The following is a 15,611-nucleotide window of genomic DNA, read 5'->3' on the forward strand; positions in this document are numbered from 1 at the left end:
GGGTTAGACTATTAGAACCGGTCAACGTCAAAATCCACCAGAAGATATCGCGTTAATCATCTCCCTGGTTTGTACCGGCAGCCTGGCAAAGCAAAGTACTTTGCCAGTGACAAACACCAAACATGGTCGCCATCACCAGCCAATGAACAAACAGATAAACCCGCATCAGTCCGCCCACTGTTTCCGTCATGCTGGCGCACCGCGCAGATCTTCTCCGGAAATACCATAAGATCAGCCTCGGGCAACCGTGCCACAGATCCTCACTGCCTCCATGGAGACCCTGAAGACAAAATAGACAATAAATCGCGGCTTCGCTAATCCGGGGTGCGCAGCCGATGGCGGCACCGCATAGAACAGCCTGTGACCCTGTGGTTAGCACCATCCGAGTGGCCTCAAAAAAATTGAGCTCAGAAATTTGTCGGCGGGAACAGCCTGTCAGTGAGTCAACCCTCTGTGGCCCTTTAGTCTCAGAAATTAGGATACCCTCAGCCTCCCAGGCATGTTCCCTTATCTCTCCTGTTTCAGCGCGCCAACATCGAAAATTTATATCACGCGCATGGTCATTATTGAACCTGACGTTAACAAAGCCCGCGATCAGCACAATAAAGTCTGAACAGAAAAGGTCGACCAGCGCACTTCTCCGCAAAGACTCGATATCACATTCAACGGAGCAGCATGAAGAAACGTTAAGACCGACCCTGATGCCTGTTTCATGCCCACGACCCTACCTTTTGCTCGAGGCCTGGGACGCCGCATCTACGCCGATCAGCCTTAAATATTCAAAGATAAAGAGGAACATGATGCAATATCGTCAGCTAGTATTCCACAAACAAACAGCGCAGCACATCGCAACATAGAAAGACCGTTGGTCAGCATCACGTTGCTATCAGCGCAACTGCACCAGACCAAACTGTCTACAGAACCACGGCCGGCCCCATGCGGATTCTCCTCAGACCTTACCTGCCCGAACGATGTGCACTGAACACCATAGCCGACGCAGATGACTGCATGACTCCAACGAACTTCACATGGCATCTGGCTGCAGATCTCTATCTTCTCCAAAACAGTAGTTTCTATTCTTATGATAGATGGAGAATGCAGCTACTTGTCTGGTTTTACATGCTGGTTAGTTTCATCTGAATAATAAAGCACTTGCTGCACCATCATTTCTCTCGGTCTAGGATGTCCAGGCCACAGTCATAATGGAGAAAAAATAAAGAATTCATGAGCACTTGAGAAATCAAGTCTCAAAGATTTGGAGGTTAGTGTACCAACTTAAAGGACTCTTCTGCCAGTAGTTTCACAAGTAATAAATTTTTTTTTTTAAAAAAAAAATTATCGGATGGTGCTAACTTGCACCTCTTTAAAGTCTAGAAGCATGTTCTTATGTGGGTGCACTACGTGGCTTTCTTTACTTTTGGATTATGAAAACTATGATTTATTGTCTATTTTGTCTTCAAGTTCTCCCTTAAATTGTCAAAGGATGTCTAATAACTTTTTTAATTTGCAGGCTGATCTTATGAAATATTTCAGAGAAGATCTGCATAGACGGCTTCTTAGCACTGACTTTAAGAAGCAAGTAGATGGACTAGAGTTGCTACAGAAGGTTTATCTAGTTTACTATTCATTGGCTGAAATTTGTTAACAACCATATTTGATTGTTTGTCACTGTAAAATTTTACTTGCTTTTGTAGGCTCTGCCGACAAATATTAAGGAATTGATTGAGCTTCTTGATGTACTCTTGAGGTGGTTTGTGTTACGGTTCTGTGAATCTAACACGACATGCTTGCTGAAGGTGGAATTTTATTTTCTACTTTGCATTTGCCGTTCTGAATTAGGTGTATTCAAGTCTTCTTGAAATTTTTATTGGCTAACCATTGTATTATTGTAAGTGACTGATAGGTGCTGGAATTTCTTCCTGAACTTGTCGATACTTTGAAAGATGAAGGTTATACTCTCACTGAGTCAGAAGCTGCAACTTTTCTGCCATGCCTTGTAGAAAAGGTAATTTCCATTTATATTTGCTGTATGTGAAGTGAGATTAATGGAAACTGCTTTTTTGTTTTCTTGGTCATGGATAATTATGTTAACTTTTAATTTGATAAAATTAAATTTCCATTGTTAGTTATTAAATGTTATTCAATCAGCAATTAGTTTCTATTATGATGTTGCTGTGCTGTGTAAGTTCTACAATGTTTGGGTAAAGTATGTCTTGTTAATTTGAGCTCAATGTTTGTTGTGTCAGCTCATTTTTTGGAGCTTCTTTTATTTGCTGATGATCTTTTGTTATACTGCAGTCTGGGCATAACATTGAAAAAGTGCGGGAGAAAATGCGTGAACTTATGAAGCAAATTGTCCACATATATTCTGCATCAAAGCTCCTTCCATATGTTTTGGAGGGTTTACGTTCAAAGAATAATCGAAGTCGAATAGAATGTGTTGATTTTGTTGGCTACTTAATTGATTATTATGGAGCTGAGGTAGATTATTTGTTTTGTTTTTTTTTTCCTTTTCTATATTTCAGTCTTTAGAGTCTTAAATAAGTCATGGAAATTATCTGTCCTACAGATCACGGGACAGTTGAAATCTTTGCAACTTGTTGCTGGTTTGACATCAGAACGTGATGGTGATTTAAGGAAAGCTGCTCTAAATACATTGGCCACTGCATACAAAAGTCTCGGTATGTGTTTCTGGTGCTTTAGATTCTAGAATGCAGCTGCGATAGTTAGTATCTATCTTTGATAGCCATTTGGCTAATCTTCAATTGGATCTTATGTCTGTGGTATATTATATGCTCTTTCAAGTATGAAAGATTTAGTAAGGTCTTACATACATAAGCCTTGTAGTTCAAAAGTGCTTATGAGCACAAATAAGGGTTTTGATGGGCTCCAACGACAGGGTTAAGCATGCGGATTATCTTTTTCAGTCTGATATTTAATTTATACTTCCTACTTCCTCATTACAGGAGAAGATATTTGGAGATATGTTGGAAAGTTAACAGACGCGCAGAAAAGTATGCTTGATGATAGATTCAAATGGAAGGTTAGTATTCATCATCCACTGAAATTACACCCAAGTTACAATAGTTCACATATGATTTTCTGTTTGCTTGACATATCCCTTTATCAATTTTCAGGCACGGGAAATGGATAAGAGGAAAGAAGGGAAGCCTGGTGAGGGCAGAGGTGCTTTAAGGAGATCTGTCAGAGAAAATGGGTCAGCTCATATATTCTCTTGCGTGATTGCTTTTTCCAGCAAATCTGTTAATTTAGGGCTTGTTATATATCATTCTCCAATGTTCAAACTTCCAAAGAATTTTTTTTTAGCTTTTGAACTTCTACTTTGATGAAGTATTCTGGATTTGTTGGGAAATATAATAAAGATTTTTTTAAAAAAAATATTGAATATATCAGCACTTAAAAAAAAACTACTTTGCTGCTTTAGAGTTTTTCTATTAAATAAGGAATGAAATGATATTGGCGTGGCATAAAAACTGTAACTAAAATAATTCAAATCATTTGCTCTGATCAATGATAATACTTGAACCAAATCCAAATTTTATAGCTGTGATTCAACACTGGGAATTTTATTGAACTGTCATTTGGCCAATAAATACATGTCATATTTGATGATGAAATGTTAATTCATACACTCATCTGATGTGCCTTCAATCCTGGTTGAAGTCATACATTTTCATCACATTTTATATGAAGTTTAAGTTTGATGTTACTTTGTTATTAGCTAGTTTTATTCTTTTTATTTGGTACTGGAGGTGTTTTTTACGGGGTAATATAAATCAAAATTCTGTATACTTATATATCTGGTTGAATTTCATTCCTTTGTGGACTTCAGAATGGACGTAGCAGAACAGAGTGGAGAACTGCTATCACGTTCTCTAGCTGCTCCGATGGTTATGAGGTATAATCAAGGAGTTGCATACTATTCTTTGTCATATATGGCTGTAACCTCCCTACTAAGTATAGTTAGATTTTCTTTCCTTCTTTAGTCTGATGAGAGTTCAGAGTTCATTTGGGTCTTGTTGATATGCATAGGAACAGAGTGAATCCTGGTTATGGTGAATCTAATGTGGAAAGGCATGTCTTACCCCGAATGTTGATCACTGCAAATGGACCGACAGATTGGCACGAAGCTCTTGATGTCATCTCAATGGGTTCACCTGAGCAGGTTGTCCTGGGCATAGCTTGTAGAATTCTTTCTGGATTTCTGACTTGTAGTTTTCGACTTTACTATTTGGGTTGTGTGTGTGTGCTAACTTCATTTTTCTTCTTGTTATTTGGAATACGTTTGTTACACAAGTGATTTTTTGTGGCAGCCTTTACCTGTTCTTCATTCCTTCTAAGTTGATGAAAATTTTTATATAACTTATGTCTTTTTTGTAAATAGTATGACTTATTTTTGTCTTACCCATAGCAAGACTAAGGGATATGTGGTTCTTTGAAATGGACATCACCTCTTATGGATATGCCATCTAGCAGAAGATAAATGGTGATAGACAGTTCAGTAGCTCTCTCAGTCTTATCCCATGCATCTCAATATATGAGTGATATTTCTTGATGTCTATTGTTTTTGATTTTGCAGCTTCGCAAATATGTAAAATGTCATATTAACATTTTTAGTAGCAATTCTTATGTAGAATGAAATGTTGATGATTATATGTAATGCCTAATCTTTGTGATCCCCTTGAAACAATTCACCTGCCATTTGTGTATGTTTGTTTTTTTTAAAACCTTAATGATTTGCTGAGCTTATGAACTTTGATGCTGAGAAATGGATGGCCTTTTTTTAAATAAATAAATAAAGTTGTAATTTGGTGAAGTTGATTTTTATTGCATTCAAGCTTATAAGTTCTCGTAATGCAGTCAGTTGAAGGTATGAAAGTGATCTGCCATGAGCTGACACAAGCCACAACTGATCCTGAGAACAGTGTCATTGAAGATCTTGCAAAAGAGGCTGACAGGCTTGTTGAATGCCTTGCAGCTATGGTATTAACCCTATTCTTTCTACATCAATGATGAGTTTACTCTGTTGATTACCCATGACTGTTACATTCTTGCAGGTGCCCAAGACCTTCAACTTTAGCCTTTCAGGAGCTTCTTCTAGATCTTGTAAATATGTTTTGAACACCCTTATGCAGGTATATTCCATTCATTTTCTCATGCCTTGAATTGTGACTTTGTATAAGTCAAGAACTTTAGTGACACAATATGTTGGGGTTGGTATTGCTACAGACATTCCAGATCAAGCGATTGGGTCATGCTGTGAAGGAGAGTACTCTAGATAACTTGATAACCGAACTTCTACTATGGCTTCTAGATGAAAGAGTCCCTTTAATGGATGATGGGAGTCAACTTCTGAAAGCATTGAATGTGTTGATGCTTAAAATTCTGGTTAGTATTTCTTTTATAATATCCATTTACTTATGCTTTTATTTATCATAATATGAATTTGAACAACTATGCGCAGGACAACGCAGAAAGGACATCATCTTTTGTTGTATTGATAAACTTATTGAGGCCCTTGGACCCCTCAAGGTGGCCATCACCTGCTTCAAATGAGGCCTTCATCACTAGGAATCAAAAGTTTTCAGATCTTGTTGTTAAATGTCTGATCAAACTCACCAAGGTAATTAAATAATCAGTGACTGTAACTTTTCTTGTCAATATGGTATATATGTATGTATATGTGCATGTATATGTGTATGCTTATGTTAATTTTAGTATATACCTGCTTTGATATTCTTCATATGTGATGTAACATCAGGTCCTTCAGAGCACAATTTACGATGTTGATCTTGATCGTATTCTTCAAAGTATTCATGTATATTTGCAAGAGTTGGGGATGGAAGAGATTAGGAGAAGGTATGGTTTGTTGTTCATGTTAATAATGCAGTATTGCAGTATTGTTTTGGCACATCTTTGTTTACATCTTGGTCTTGTTTTTATGATTACATCGGACAGGGCTGGGGCTGATGACAAGCCACTGCGAATGGTAAAAACAGTTCTGCATGAACTCGTCAAATTACGGGGGACTGCAATAAAGGGCCACCTGTCCATGGTCCCGATAGACATGGAACCTCAGCCTATTATTCTTGCCTACATTGACCTAAATCTTCAGGTGATTCCTTTTTTAGACTGTTCAGTGTTGGCGCATACACAAGAAAACTAATCATTAATGTTCTCTCAGACTCTTGCTGCTGCTCGAATGCTGACACCTTCTGGTCCCATTGGACAAACTCATTGGGGGGATTCTGCTTCAAACAGCCCAAATACGACATCCCATTCAGCAGATGCTCAATTGAAGGTGTGTACTGAATTTTGCCAAGGGGTAGTCTACTTCCTATTTCTTTATTGTTTAATTTTTGGGAGGTTTTGGCTGTGTTTGATCTATGGGAAGTTCAATTAAAATTAAAGAAATGGAAGACTGCTCCTTTGATTGGATGCATGAAGAAAAAACACTAGTGATCTGAAAGAAATAGGATTGGTTTTTATCTACTTTTTGAATGTTCAGTCTTTTCTTGAGGTAGTGAAGAATGAAACAAGTGAAATGAGGCTTGGTGTATGAAGGGCCATAGACTTATGGAGCTGCATGGTGGTTTAAGGTCCAGCTTGTTTGAGAGTGAATTCTAATATTTCAATTTTATAAGCTACTTTGTTACAAATTGTTGGTACTTGTTGGTTTTGCTTTCCTTCTGGCTTAGAATTTATTTTCTTCTCTCTTATTTACGTTGAAATTATTCAACGCTCTTAGGATAAAATAATGTGAAATGTTACACTGTCCTTTTGACTTATTAAGGGACATGCAGCTGCTTTTCTTCATTTCTATTTTCCATTCTAGTTTGGTTCACTGTTCTACTTTACAAAACAGCAAGAGCTGGCTGCTGTATTCAAGAAAATTGGTGATAAGCAGACATGCACAATTGGTTTGTATGAGCTATACCGTATCACCCAGTTATACCCTAAGGTGAGAATTTACCTCTTTTTTTTCCCCATGGCACCTTTTATTTGATCTATTTTTTGTTTCAGTTATTTTATTTTATTTTATTTTATTTTTTGCTGTGGCTGGTATTTTATATATAATCGCAGGTCGATATCTTTGCTCAACTCCAGAATGCGAGTGAGGCATTCAGAACCTATATAAGGGATGGCCTAGCTCAGGTTATCTTGTCCTTCTTGCTTATATGTTTTTGAGTATTTTCTAGATAATGTCTCTGCTTAGTTGGTTTCTGCACTGTTCATGCAGATGGAAAAGAATGCAGCTGCTGGGAGAACTCCTTCAAGCCTCCCTATGTCGACTCCTCCTCCTTTAACTTTAACTACTAGTCCAAAATTTGCACCTCTTTCACCAGTACATACAAAATCTCTGAATGTAAAACCTGAAAACATGAGTAGCAATTTGCTGCCATCCTATATGGAAGACGACGGAACTGGCGGTATGGCCTTCAGAGGCCCAATTGATTCTTCTGATTTTAGGCAGTTGGGGGATGATCGGCATGATAGATACCCATCTGGAGGTTGAGATTCTCCTTCTCACTCACTTCAGATGCCTATGCCTACTCTTCATTGCTGACTATTTCTTTGTTATCAAACAGCTCCAGCAATTACACCTGGAACATTGGATGCTATTAGAGAACGGATGAAATCCATTCAAGCAGCAGCAGCTGCGGGGAATTTGGATGCTGGATCCCGATCATTAGCATTTGTTAATGGTAGTGTACCTCATGGAATGGTGGACCGCATTGATGCTGAGCCTCCTGTGCACACAAATGTCCTACCCATGGATGAGAAGGCATTATCTGGATTGCAAGCCCGGATGGAGAGGCTAAAAAGTGGTTCACTTGAGCCGCTTTAGAATGAAGATATGATGGGTTATTGAAATTGATAACCTTACAGATTATTGTATACGGAAAGTTAGCAAGAGCAAGAGCAAGAGCGATACAGAAAGAAGAGCGGGAGGTGTGCGTAGTAGCGAAGCGATAAATGAATTTTAGAACACCATTAAATTAGAGTTTTGAAAAAAAAAAGTCATGCCTGCTATATTGATGTATCTCAATCAGTTTGTTTCAGGTGGGGTGGCTTTGTTTAGGAATGAGATCAACCAGGCTGTGCTTGTCATATTATTTCCACCATTTATGTATTATGATGTTACAAGTGAATCCTGACACAATTCTTTTGCTAAAGATTTTTCTTTTTATCCGTTTTTGTGTATCAATGAGGTTATGAAAACATTTTGTGTTTCAGTCTATCTATTGTCCATAGAGATTTGATGATCTTTGTTTCTTTCCACAGGTAACAAAAGCTTGAAGTTTAAATGGTTGAAGCTTTGCTTTTTATGTTTTATATTATATATATATCTTTTAAACGGACTGTCTCCTACTTGTAATTAGGCTCATACTTACTGCTTTACCATCTATTGTATATAATTAACAGGGTCCAAAAGTTTCAGAATTTTTTAGGATAAATAACTAAGTTGGTAATATGGCTAGCCGCAGGTTATGATTTTTATACACATTTGAGAGCTTAATCTCCTGGTTTGGACTTTCAATTTGGACCATGAGATTGGGATACTAACCTAAGTACATTAAAAAGAGCAAATATTTCCAAATTCACAGAGGGTTTTCCTAAACTATACATATGGTAGGTAGCTAATTGACTGACGGTTCCTCTATCTTGTAAAATTCATAAGAAATTTATAAGAATCTATTTTAAATTATACTTCATTAAGGAATTAGTTACCTCTTCGGTTTGGATTTATACTGCTTCAACAACCCATAATTTTTATTTTTTTTTTAAGATTATGTAAGTTCATATTTTATTGAATACCCAGACACAGTCAGGTCCCATACAACACTAGAATAGCTTGGCAATAAGCAATTCCACTACACAATCCAAACTTCTTGAAAATAAAAAATATAACCACCTCACCATAATACTACATCAACCTTTATTTAAGTTTAGATTTTATTAAGAAGTAACATGACATAATAAGATGAACAAGACAATGCAACCTTGTTTTACAAGCGTTACCTGTTTGTTTCTTATATAAATCAACAAGGTAGTGCTAATACATATCTTGTCAGAAACCTATTAATAACAAGTCAAGTATGCTACTAAACATCTTATTACAATAAACATTGGGCTTCTCCCCTTCATATTTATGATATGTATTGTTTAATAATGTGGTGGGAAAGAAGGCATCCATGGAGTGTATAATATAACATAGAGAAGCACATGAAGAGCACATGCAAGCAGTGCTTAGAAAGAGACATTTGATTGGTTGGAATCTCTCTACTCTCTTGCCTCTTTCTTCACTCCCATGTTTTTTTTATTAAGCTGAGTTGAACCAGTACTATCTACTTGCATGTTGAATGGTAAATAAAAAAATCACAAGTAATAAAAACAATAAAGACAACAACAACTCTATTAATTTCATTTATTTTATGTGTCCATGCCTTCTTGTATATATTTTAAAGGGGGGTCCATTAGGTTGGTAGAGAGAGAAGGAAGGTAGGTATATATCTCTCTCTTGGTTGGGAGAAATTTGACAACACACACACACACATATATATATAAGTGTTTCAATATGATATGAAGCCTAAAATAGGAGGGGACCTCTTGATGTGGATTGCCAATGTATGGTCCATTGCAAACACTTGTGGATCTTCTTTAATGACAAAACAGTCACATTATTATGCTTGAATTTAACAAGGACCTTCATATTTGGATGGGGAACATATATATTTTTCTTTAGATTTTATCAAGTGTCATATATGCAATAAAAAGTTTAAAAAAAAAAAAGTTATCTAGAAACACATGAATAGAGAAGCAGAGTAGAAGAGCATCATGCATTGCTCATAGCTCTTGTTTGTCTAGTATTGAGTACTGAGGCAAGAGCACTATAAAAGAGGACCACATGGAATTGAATACATCCATCTCTTTTCATGTTCTTAGTTTATATATATATTTATATATATATTAAAGGACGTCAACACCTTCATATCCCCTGTTCTGGGGAACGGGGTTTCCTTTCCTCTTTTAATCAATATAATTTCCCTTTTTAGCAATTGCATGTTTACATTCCATTCATTCATCATGGATTGTTTTCTCTTTGAATGGATGCATTTCCATTCATAATTTCTTAATTTATTGAGCCAGAAAAATTGGTTATGTTTTACAAAGATGACCATTTTTTCTACACAATATAGTTTGGCTCTAAACTAAAATTGAGAAACTCAAGTCACTTCTCAATTTTCCCCTACTTATTTTAGTAAAAAAAAAACATATATACATTTATATATATAACATTGATGACATAAAATAAGTTGGGAAATTTTGGTTTGATCTCCAACAACAAATAAATTCTCTAAACTCTTAAAGGATATATATATATATATCCCTGTAACCCTGAAAAGGGAACTGAAATCTTTAAGACAAGATTCCACCACAATTTCTAGTGGGTAGGAAAGCAAAGAAGGAAAAGAAATGGTCTTTTAAAAGGATGATTGCTGGATTTATAAATACATAAACAAGAGGCAGCAATCAGGATGGTATCATGGGTGGAAGTCACAAGCCAAATCCCTTTCCAAATTTGAGAAAAAGGAAGAGAGCTGGCTGTGGACCTGCTGTTCCCTTCTCATGGAATTCAGCTCTCCATTATCACTCAAAACACAGACACAAAAGGACCACTACATCCACTGTCACCTCCCAATCAATCCCCCCAAACCAATAACTGGCATGCCAAAACACACACATACAATCAATCCAACATTGGATACTTTAACCAAAAAAAAAACAAAGGTTACTGCAAGAGAGAGTCAAAGTATGTATAGTTTGAACAAAGCTTTTACTGTTCATTTTCTTTTAAACAACATGGCTTCTCTCTCTCTGCTCTTCTTACATTTGATTAAAGGTAAAAAGATACAACAGTTAAGGTGGCAAGCAAAAAAAAAAAAAAAATTAAAGAAGAGAAGATAAGGAGAGGAGTGAAATGATGATTTCATTGGCTACTTTTATCATGCATGGGACCCTTTACTATCCTTTCTTGCTGCTGCTGATGCTGTTCTGATGTGTCTTTTTCCATCTAGTGTTTCAGTCTGGTGTCTGTACTCTCTGGATCCATTATACCATGTTGTAAGTATTTTTCTTTCTTCTTTTCCTTTTTTAAAACTCTTGGTGGTTGGTTGGTAGGCTGGTCCTACTGTTCCCATATACTAAGGTACCTTACAAAGCTAAGTAAAAGGTAGGTAGCACAACTAGTAAAATAGTATTTATAATATATAGTTGTTATACAGCCAGTGAGCACAGAGAGAGAGAGAGAGAAAGACTAAAGAGCTTTCTATTCTATTTAACTAGCTAGCTAATCAAACTGAGATCTAAAAGACTAAAAAAACAAGGAAACCTATCACTTGTTCCTGCTGTTTCTTTCCTTTTTTTTTTTTGTGCTTGTTGGTAATGGTGTTGTTGTTGCTGTTGGTTGTATATCTTCTCCTTTCCTATCTCTCCTGCTAATTGATAATAAGGACATAACTAACCATCAGTAATACATCATCATCATCAACATCACCACTACATCCAGTCTTGAATACTGGGCTAGTGGAATGAAAAGGATTGGGGAAAAGGACTGAACACTTACTGTGAGAGGACTTCTGTCTCTTCTTCCCTCCACCTCCATTCACATTCCTACAGCTCCATGGCCGGAAGATAACCTGTACAATTAATGAAAACGGCAAAACACTTTGCTTGAGATCTCTGGAAATCAAAAGCAGTAAATGTTTAGCTTGACTACTGACTAGTACTAGTGAATAGTAATAGTACTACCTGGGAATTGGGAAGAAGCATGATTTGAAAGAAGAGGTGTTCATCTGAGGGATGATATCTTCATGACTGGAGAAGGAAGTAGGAGTAAAAGAGGACTTGGTTGGGGATGCAAATGGGCTATCAGGGAGGTTGTGCTCTGCACTGCTGCCGTCATGGTGAAGTTAAGCAAGTGTAGAGCAGGGATAGAAAAACAAAAACAATAAATAGTAATAGTAAAAATAATAATTATTATTATAACATGGTTATTGCTATTTTTCACTGTTTCACGCTTCCCTATGTTGTGTGGCCTTCAACAACAACAACAACTACTACAACAACAGTGCACTAAAGTATAGATTTTTACTTGAAAAAACAGAGCTTTACTTTGTTAAAAGCAGCACTGGTTTTACCTTTCTGGGAAATCACTATCTTCATTGGGGCTTGCTTCACCACCAGATTCCTCTCTCTCGGCACCACCGCCGTTGACTGTCACCTCTTGCACCTGCTGCTGCTGCTGCTGCTCAGAAGCACCAGGACCAGCAGCAGAGCCACCATTCTTATCTATAAACAGAAAACCAAAACACAAAGCTTAAAAATCACAACTTTTTTTTTCTAGATAAGAATCTATACTATCATGTGGTTATACGCATACCTTCAGTAGCTTGTGGTGGTGGTGGTGGTGGTGGTGGCGGTGGCGGTGGCGGAGGAGCAGCCTCTTCCTGTGTTGAAGTAATGGAGGGATTCATATGAGAAGCCAGAGTTCTGGCCTTGAGATCAAGCAGCTGGAGACCCATAAAACGTCTGCCTTGAAGCTCTATAGCTTGCTGAAGCTCAGCAGCTTGCTGCTGTTCTTCCAGCCTTCTTCGCAGAAATGCTTCCTGAGCAACACTAGTACCACTGTACATCATCCTCCCAGCTCCTGGACTCACTTCAAAGTTCAAACAAGCTACACAGTAAGCACTGAATGAATTCTCTTTAGTAGAGAGCAAGAGATAATATTCTCTCTATCTGCATACATATATTTACATACCAAGTTGCTGAAGATCATAAGGGTCTCTGGATTCCATCCCAGTGGGAGTTGTACACAGAGAGAAGTCACCTCTTTCCCCCTGTTGCTGGGGCTGTTTCCTAGAGAGAAGAAATAAAAGATGAGTGATAACTGATAGGGATAAAAGGAGAATGGAGAATAATGAGGAAACAGAAAGAGTGCCTGAACTTGTCTGGGACTTTGCCCTTCTCCTTGTAAGGCTTGACAAGAACTCTGGCATCACAAACAAAGTGAGGGTTCCCCTTGGCCAGGATGAGCTTCACTGTCTCTGGGTAGACGAAGGTGACAAAACCAAACATACGCTTCTGCTGGTATGGAATCCTCACGTCCTGCACAGGCCCATAGATGCTTCGCAAAAACAAAACTAATAAGCTTAAAAGCTTCAAATGCCCTTCTCTTCCACTATCTCTTTCTTCTCTAATTCATCATCCAACACAAACCTGAAGTAATTGGAGACATCCTCCTCTCTGAACGTGCTGTCCGCCGGGAAAGTCAAGTAGATCTGCCGAGACCCTGGGTTGATTAACCCACCAAAGTCTCTGCTTTCCATCCTCGCTCGCCCCATGAACTTGTGCGCCTCCTCCCCTCCAAGCATCAACGCCGCCGCTGCCGCCGCCGCGGCCGCCCTGGAATCCCATATCCAGTGAGATAAAAGCTTATAAGAAGAAATAACAAGGAAAGGCTTGAGCTTTTGATGGAAAGCTGGTACCTTTGGCTTTCCCCCTGTTGCTGCATCAAAAAGCTCATGCATTTGCTTGAAGAAGGAGATGCTGGCATCACTGACCCTGTTGGTGAGTAAGGAAACGCCGACGCCATCAGCTGAGAGGCTCGCTGGCTTTTTGAACGCATGAGAAACTCATGACACTGCTGTTCAACCGCCGCCGCGGCAGTGGCGTCTATCTTCCCTCCCGGCGATGCGTCGTCGGGGATCCCGTGGAGAAACCTGCAGCTGCTTCCGTTTTTGCAGTAACCTCTGGCAAAGTACAAGCACGGTTTCCAGCCAAACCCGGCGTCGGATCCGAGACAGAGGTCGGCAACCGAGCAGCTGCGGCGATGGTGTGCGCCGTTTGCGCCGCCCCAGCCCATGGAGTAAGGGAAAAGGAGACCGTCGCTGCCCGCACCAGGGCTCCGGCACTCGGCGGCGACGTCCCCGAAGTAAAGCTCGCTGCTTTTCGCTCCTCCAAGCATCGCGTTCGCCGCCGAGCCTTGTTCGTTGAGGAATGAGAGCTGGTCTTGGAGCTGGAACTCATCCATGAGGTCCGCCCCTGTTCCGGCGCCAAAAAACGGCGCTGGACTATGAATCTCCTCCGTGTTCTGCAGCTCATCAGAGCCAGCACCATTAGAACGGGAGAAAGGCGAAGGAGGCGAAGCCCAAGACGGCGAGCTAACGGCAAGGGGCGGAGGCGCAGAGAGTAGTCTTGGAGCAGAGTTCTGACGAGACAGAGGAAGAAGACCAAGGTCCTTGCGAGCTTTAAGGACGACAGAGTGAAGCAAGGCTTCAGGACCAAATGCGAGGCGGATCATCTCCTTCTCGCCATGATCCTGGATAAGGATCAAACCCATGATCTTCGCAGCGTTCTCCGGGTCCAAAGCCTGGATCCGCGATAGCACTACCCTCGTCGCCTCATACGCATCCATCTCTCACCTCCGAGAGAGCTCTCAAAGCTCCCTCCTTTTTCCTTTCTTCTCCCTCTCTCTCTCTCTCTCTCTCTCTCTCTCTCCACCGAACACTGGCCTTGTTATTAAAAACAAGGAAAGCACCAAAACGTTTGATACTGCCCTCCTCTCTTGTTTATATTGCTATAATTTTGAAAACACAGAGCCACAAAAAAGAAAGAGAAAAAAGAGGAAAAAAAAAAAAAAGAAACAACTTTTTCCTCTCTTTTTCCGTTAATTTTCATTGGATTTATCGTAGCAGCAGCAGCAGCACTCCTGCACACTCACTGGCTACTGCACTGCACTATTCCCAAGGCAGCACTGTCTTCTGTCTCTCTCTTTCTCTCTCTCTCTCTCTCTCTACATACAAAAATCTCTCTTTTTATTCATTTTCTTTCTCACTCTCTAAAATAGGTCACTAAACAACACAGGTGTGGCCTTGTCTGGTCATAGATCTAGATCTCTGCTCCTTAATAGGTCAAATATGCAGCAAATTTTTGGTTTTCCCTTCTCTCCCACAAAAAATAAAACAGGTGTTTTTATTTATCATTATTGTTTTACATATTATTGTTTAGGTGTAAAAACATATATATATATATACACACACACATAAAAGAGAGAAAGAGAGAAAGATAGAAAGAGAGAGAGTAAAGGGATCAGTTTTTGAGGGTTTGTTAGTTGTTTTATATTGAGGAAGTATTGGTGGTGGTGGTGGTGGTGGTGGCAGTGGCAGTGTGGTTGTTGGTGTTGCCATTCCACAATGACAAAGTGAGGTTACATTTGTTAAATAATACCATAATTAACATAATTGTATCTATGTTGGTCATGGACCCATCATGGACATCAATACATCATCATCATCATCACCATGATCATTATATATACATATATATAAAAGATAAATGGATAGATGGGTGAATAGTATGGTATATAATGTATTTCATGGGGATATTGATTTGAGAGAGATGATGAGATGATGAGATGATATGTGTGTGATTTAAGTTGGTGGTGGTGTGGGCTGGGCCCGGGGAGAGGGTTGTGGGCCCTGCGATAAAACCGGACGGGTCGTCTTTTAAAGTGGACTCTTTCAGAG

At 39.0% G+C, this 15,611-nt stretch overlaps 2 protein-coding genes across 8 annotated transcripts in view; one reads left to right on the forward strand and one right to left on the reverse strand.

The window, feature by feature from the left end:
• The window catches only part of LOC120249292 (protein MOR1), a 17,293-nt gene extending 9,079 nt beyond the window's left edge, over positions 1 to 8,214 (forward strand). Inside the window, exons 18-39 of the mRNA XM_039257797.1 lie at positions 1,046 to 1,125; positions 1,246 to 1,261; positions 1,511 to 1,606; positions 1,695 to 1,796; positions 1,904 to 2,005; positions 2,299 to 2,481; positions 2,570 to 2,681; positions 2,967 to 3,043; positions 3,138 to 3,217; positions 3,854 to 3,919; positions 4,060 to 4,186; positions 4,882 to 5,004; positions 5,079 to 5,156; positions 5,251 to 5,409; positions 5,486 to 5,644; positions 5,783 to 5,880; positions 5,980 to 6,136; positions 6,206 to 6,322; positions 6,887 to 6,982; positions 7,105 to 7,176; positions 7,262 to 7,532; positions 7,611 to 8,214. Of these exons, the coding sequence (XP_039113731.1) occupies positions 1,046 to 1,125; positions 1,246 to 1,261; positions 1,511 to 1,606; positions 1,695 to 1,796; positions 1,904 to 2,005; positions 2,299 to 2,481; positions 2,570 to 2,681; positions 2,967 to 3,043; positions 3,138 to 3,217; positions 3,854 to 3,919; positions 4,060 to 4,186; positions 4,882 to 5,004; positions 5,079 to 5,156; positions 5,251 to 5,409; positions 5,486 to 5,644; positions 5,783 to 5,880; positions 5,980 to 6,136; positions 6,206 to 6,322; positions 6,887 to 6,982; positions 7,105 to 7,176; positions 7,262 to 7,532; positions 7,611 to 7,870 (2,631 nt within the window). The 3' untranslated portion in view covers positions 7,871 to 8,214. The remainder of the gene's footprint in view (positions 1 to 1,045; positions 1,126 to 1,245; positions 1,262 to 1,510; positions 1,607 to 1,694; positions 1,797 to 1,903; positions 2,006 to 2,298; positions 2,482 to 2,569; positions 2,682 to 2,966; positions 3,044 to 3,137; positions 3,218 to 3,853; positions 3,920 to 4,059; positions 4,187 to 4,881; positions 5,005 to 5,078; positions 5,157 to 5,250; positions 5,410 to 5,485; positions 5,645 to 5,782; positions 5,881 to 5,979; positions 6,137 to 6,205; positions 6,323 to 6,886; positions 6,983 to 7,104; positions 7,177 to 7,261; positions 7,533 to 7,610) is intronic.
• A 2,630-nt stretch (positions 8,215 to 10,844) lies between these two features.
• LOC120283891 (zinc finger CCCH domain-containing protein 53-like) lies at positions 10,845 to 15,077 on the reverse strand. 7 transcript variants are annotated; one of them, XM_039290683.1, is made up of 9 exons: positions 13,572 to 15,077; positions 13,303 to 13,488; positions 13,025 to 13,210; positions 12,845 to 12,942; positions 12,467 to 12,760; positions 12,225 to 12,375; positions 11,836 to 11,976; positions 11,651 to 11,723; positions 10,845 to 11,522 (listed from the first exon to the last, which is right to left on the reverse strand). In XM_039290683.1, the coding sequence occupies exons 1-8, from the start codon at positions 14,498 to 14,500 to the stop codon at positions 11,690 to 11,692; spliced, it is 2,019 nt and encodes a 672-aa protein (XP_039146617.1). In that variant the 5' UTR covers positions 14,501 to 15,077; the 3' UTR covers positions 10,845 to 11,522; positions 11,651 to 11,689. The 7 variants fall into 7 exon arrangements, with proteins under 7 accessions (XP_039146617.1, XP_039146623.1, XP_039146621.1 ...); XM_039290689.1 differs by having other exon boundaries at positions 12,467 to 12,733; positions 13,031 to 13,210; positions 13,572 to 14,500; XM_039290687.1 differs by having other exon boundaries at positions 12,467 to 12,742; positions 13,031 to 13,210; positions 13,572 to 14,500.
• Between the last annotated feature and the right edge of the window lie 534 nt (positions 15,078 to 15,611).

Source organism: Dioscorea cayenensis, chromosome 19 (genome assembly GCF_009730915.1).
Source record: "Dioscorea cayenensis subsp. rotundata cultivar TDr96_F1 chromosome 19, TDr96_F1_v2_PseudoChromosome.rev07_lg8_w22 25.fasta, whole genome shotgun sequence".
Classification (NCBI taxonomy): domain Eukaryota; kingdom Viridiplantae; phylum Streptophyta; class Magnoliopsida; order Dioscoreales; family Dioscoreaceae; genus Dioscorea; species Dioscorea cayenensis.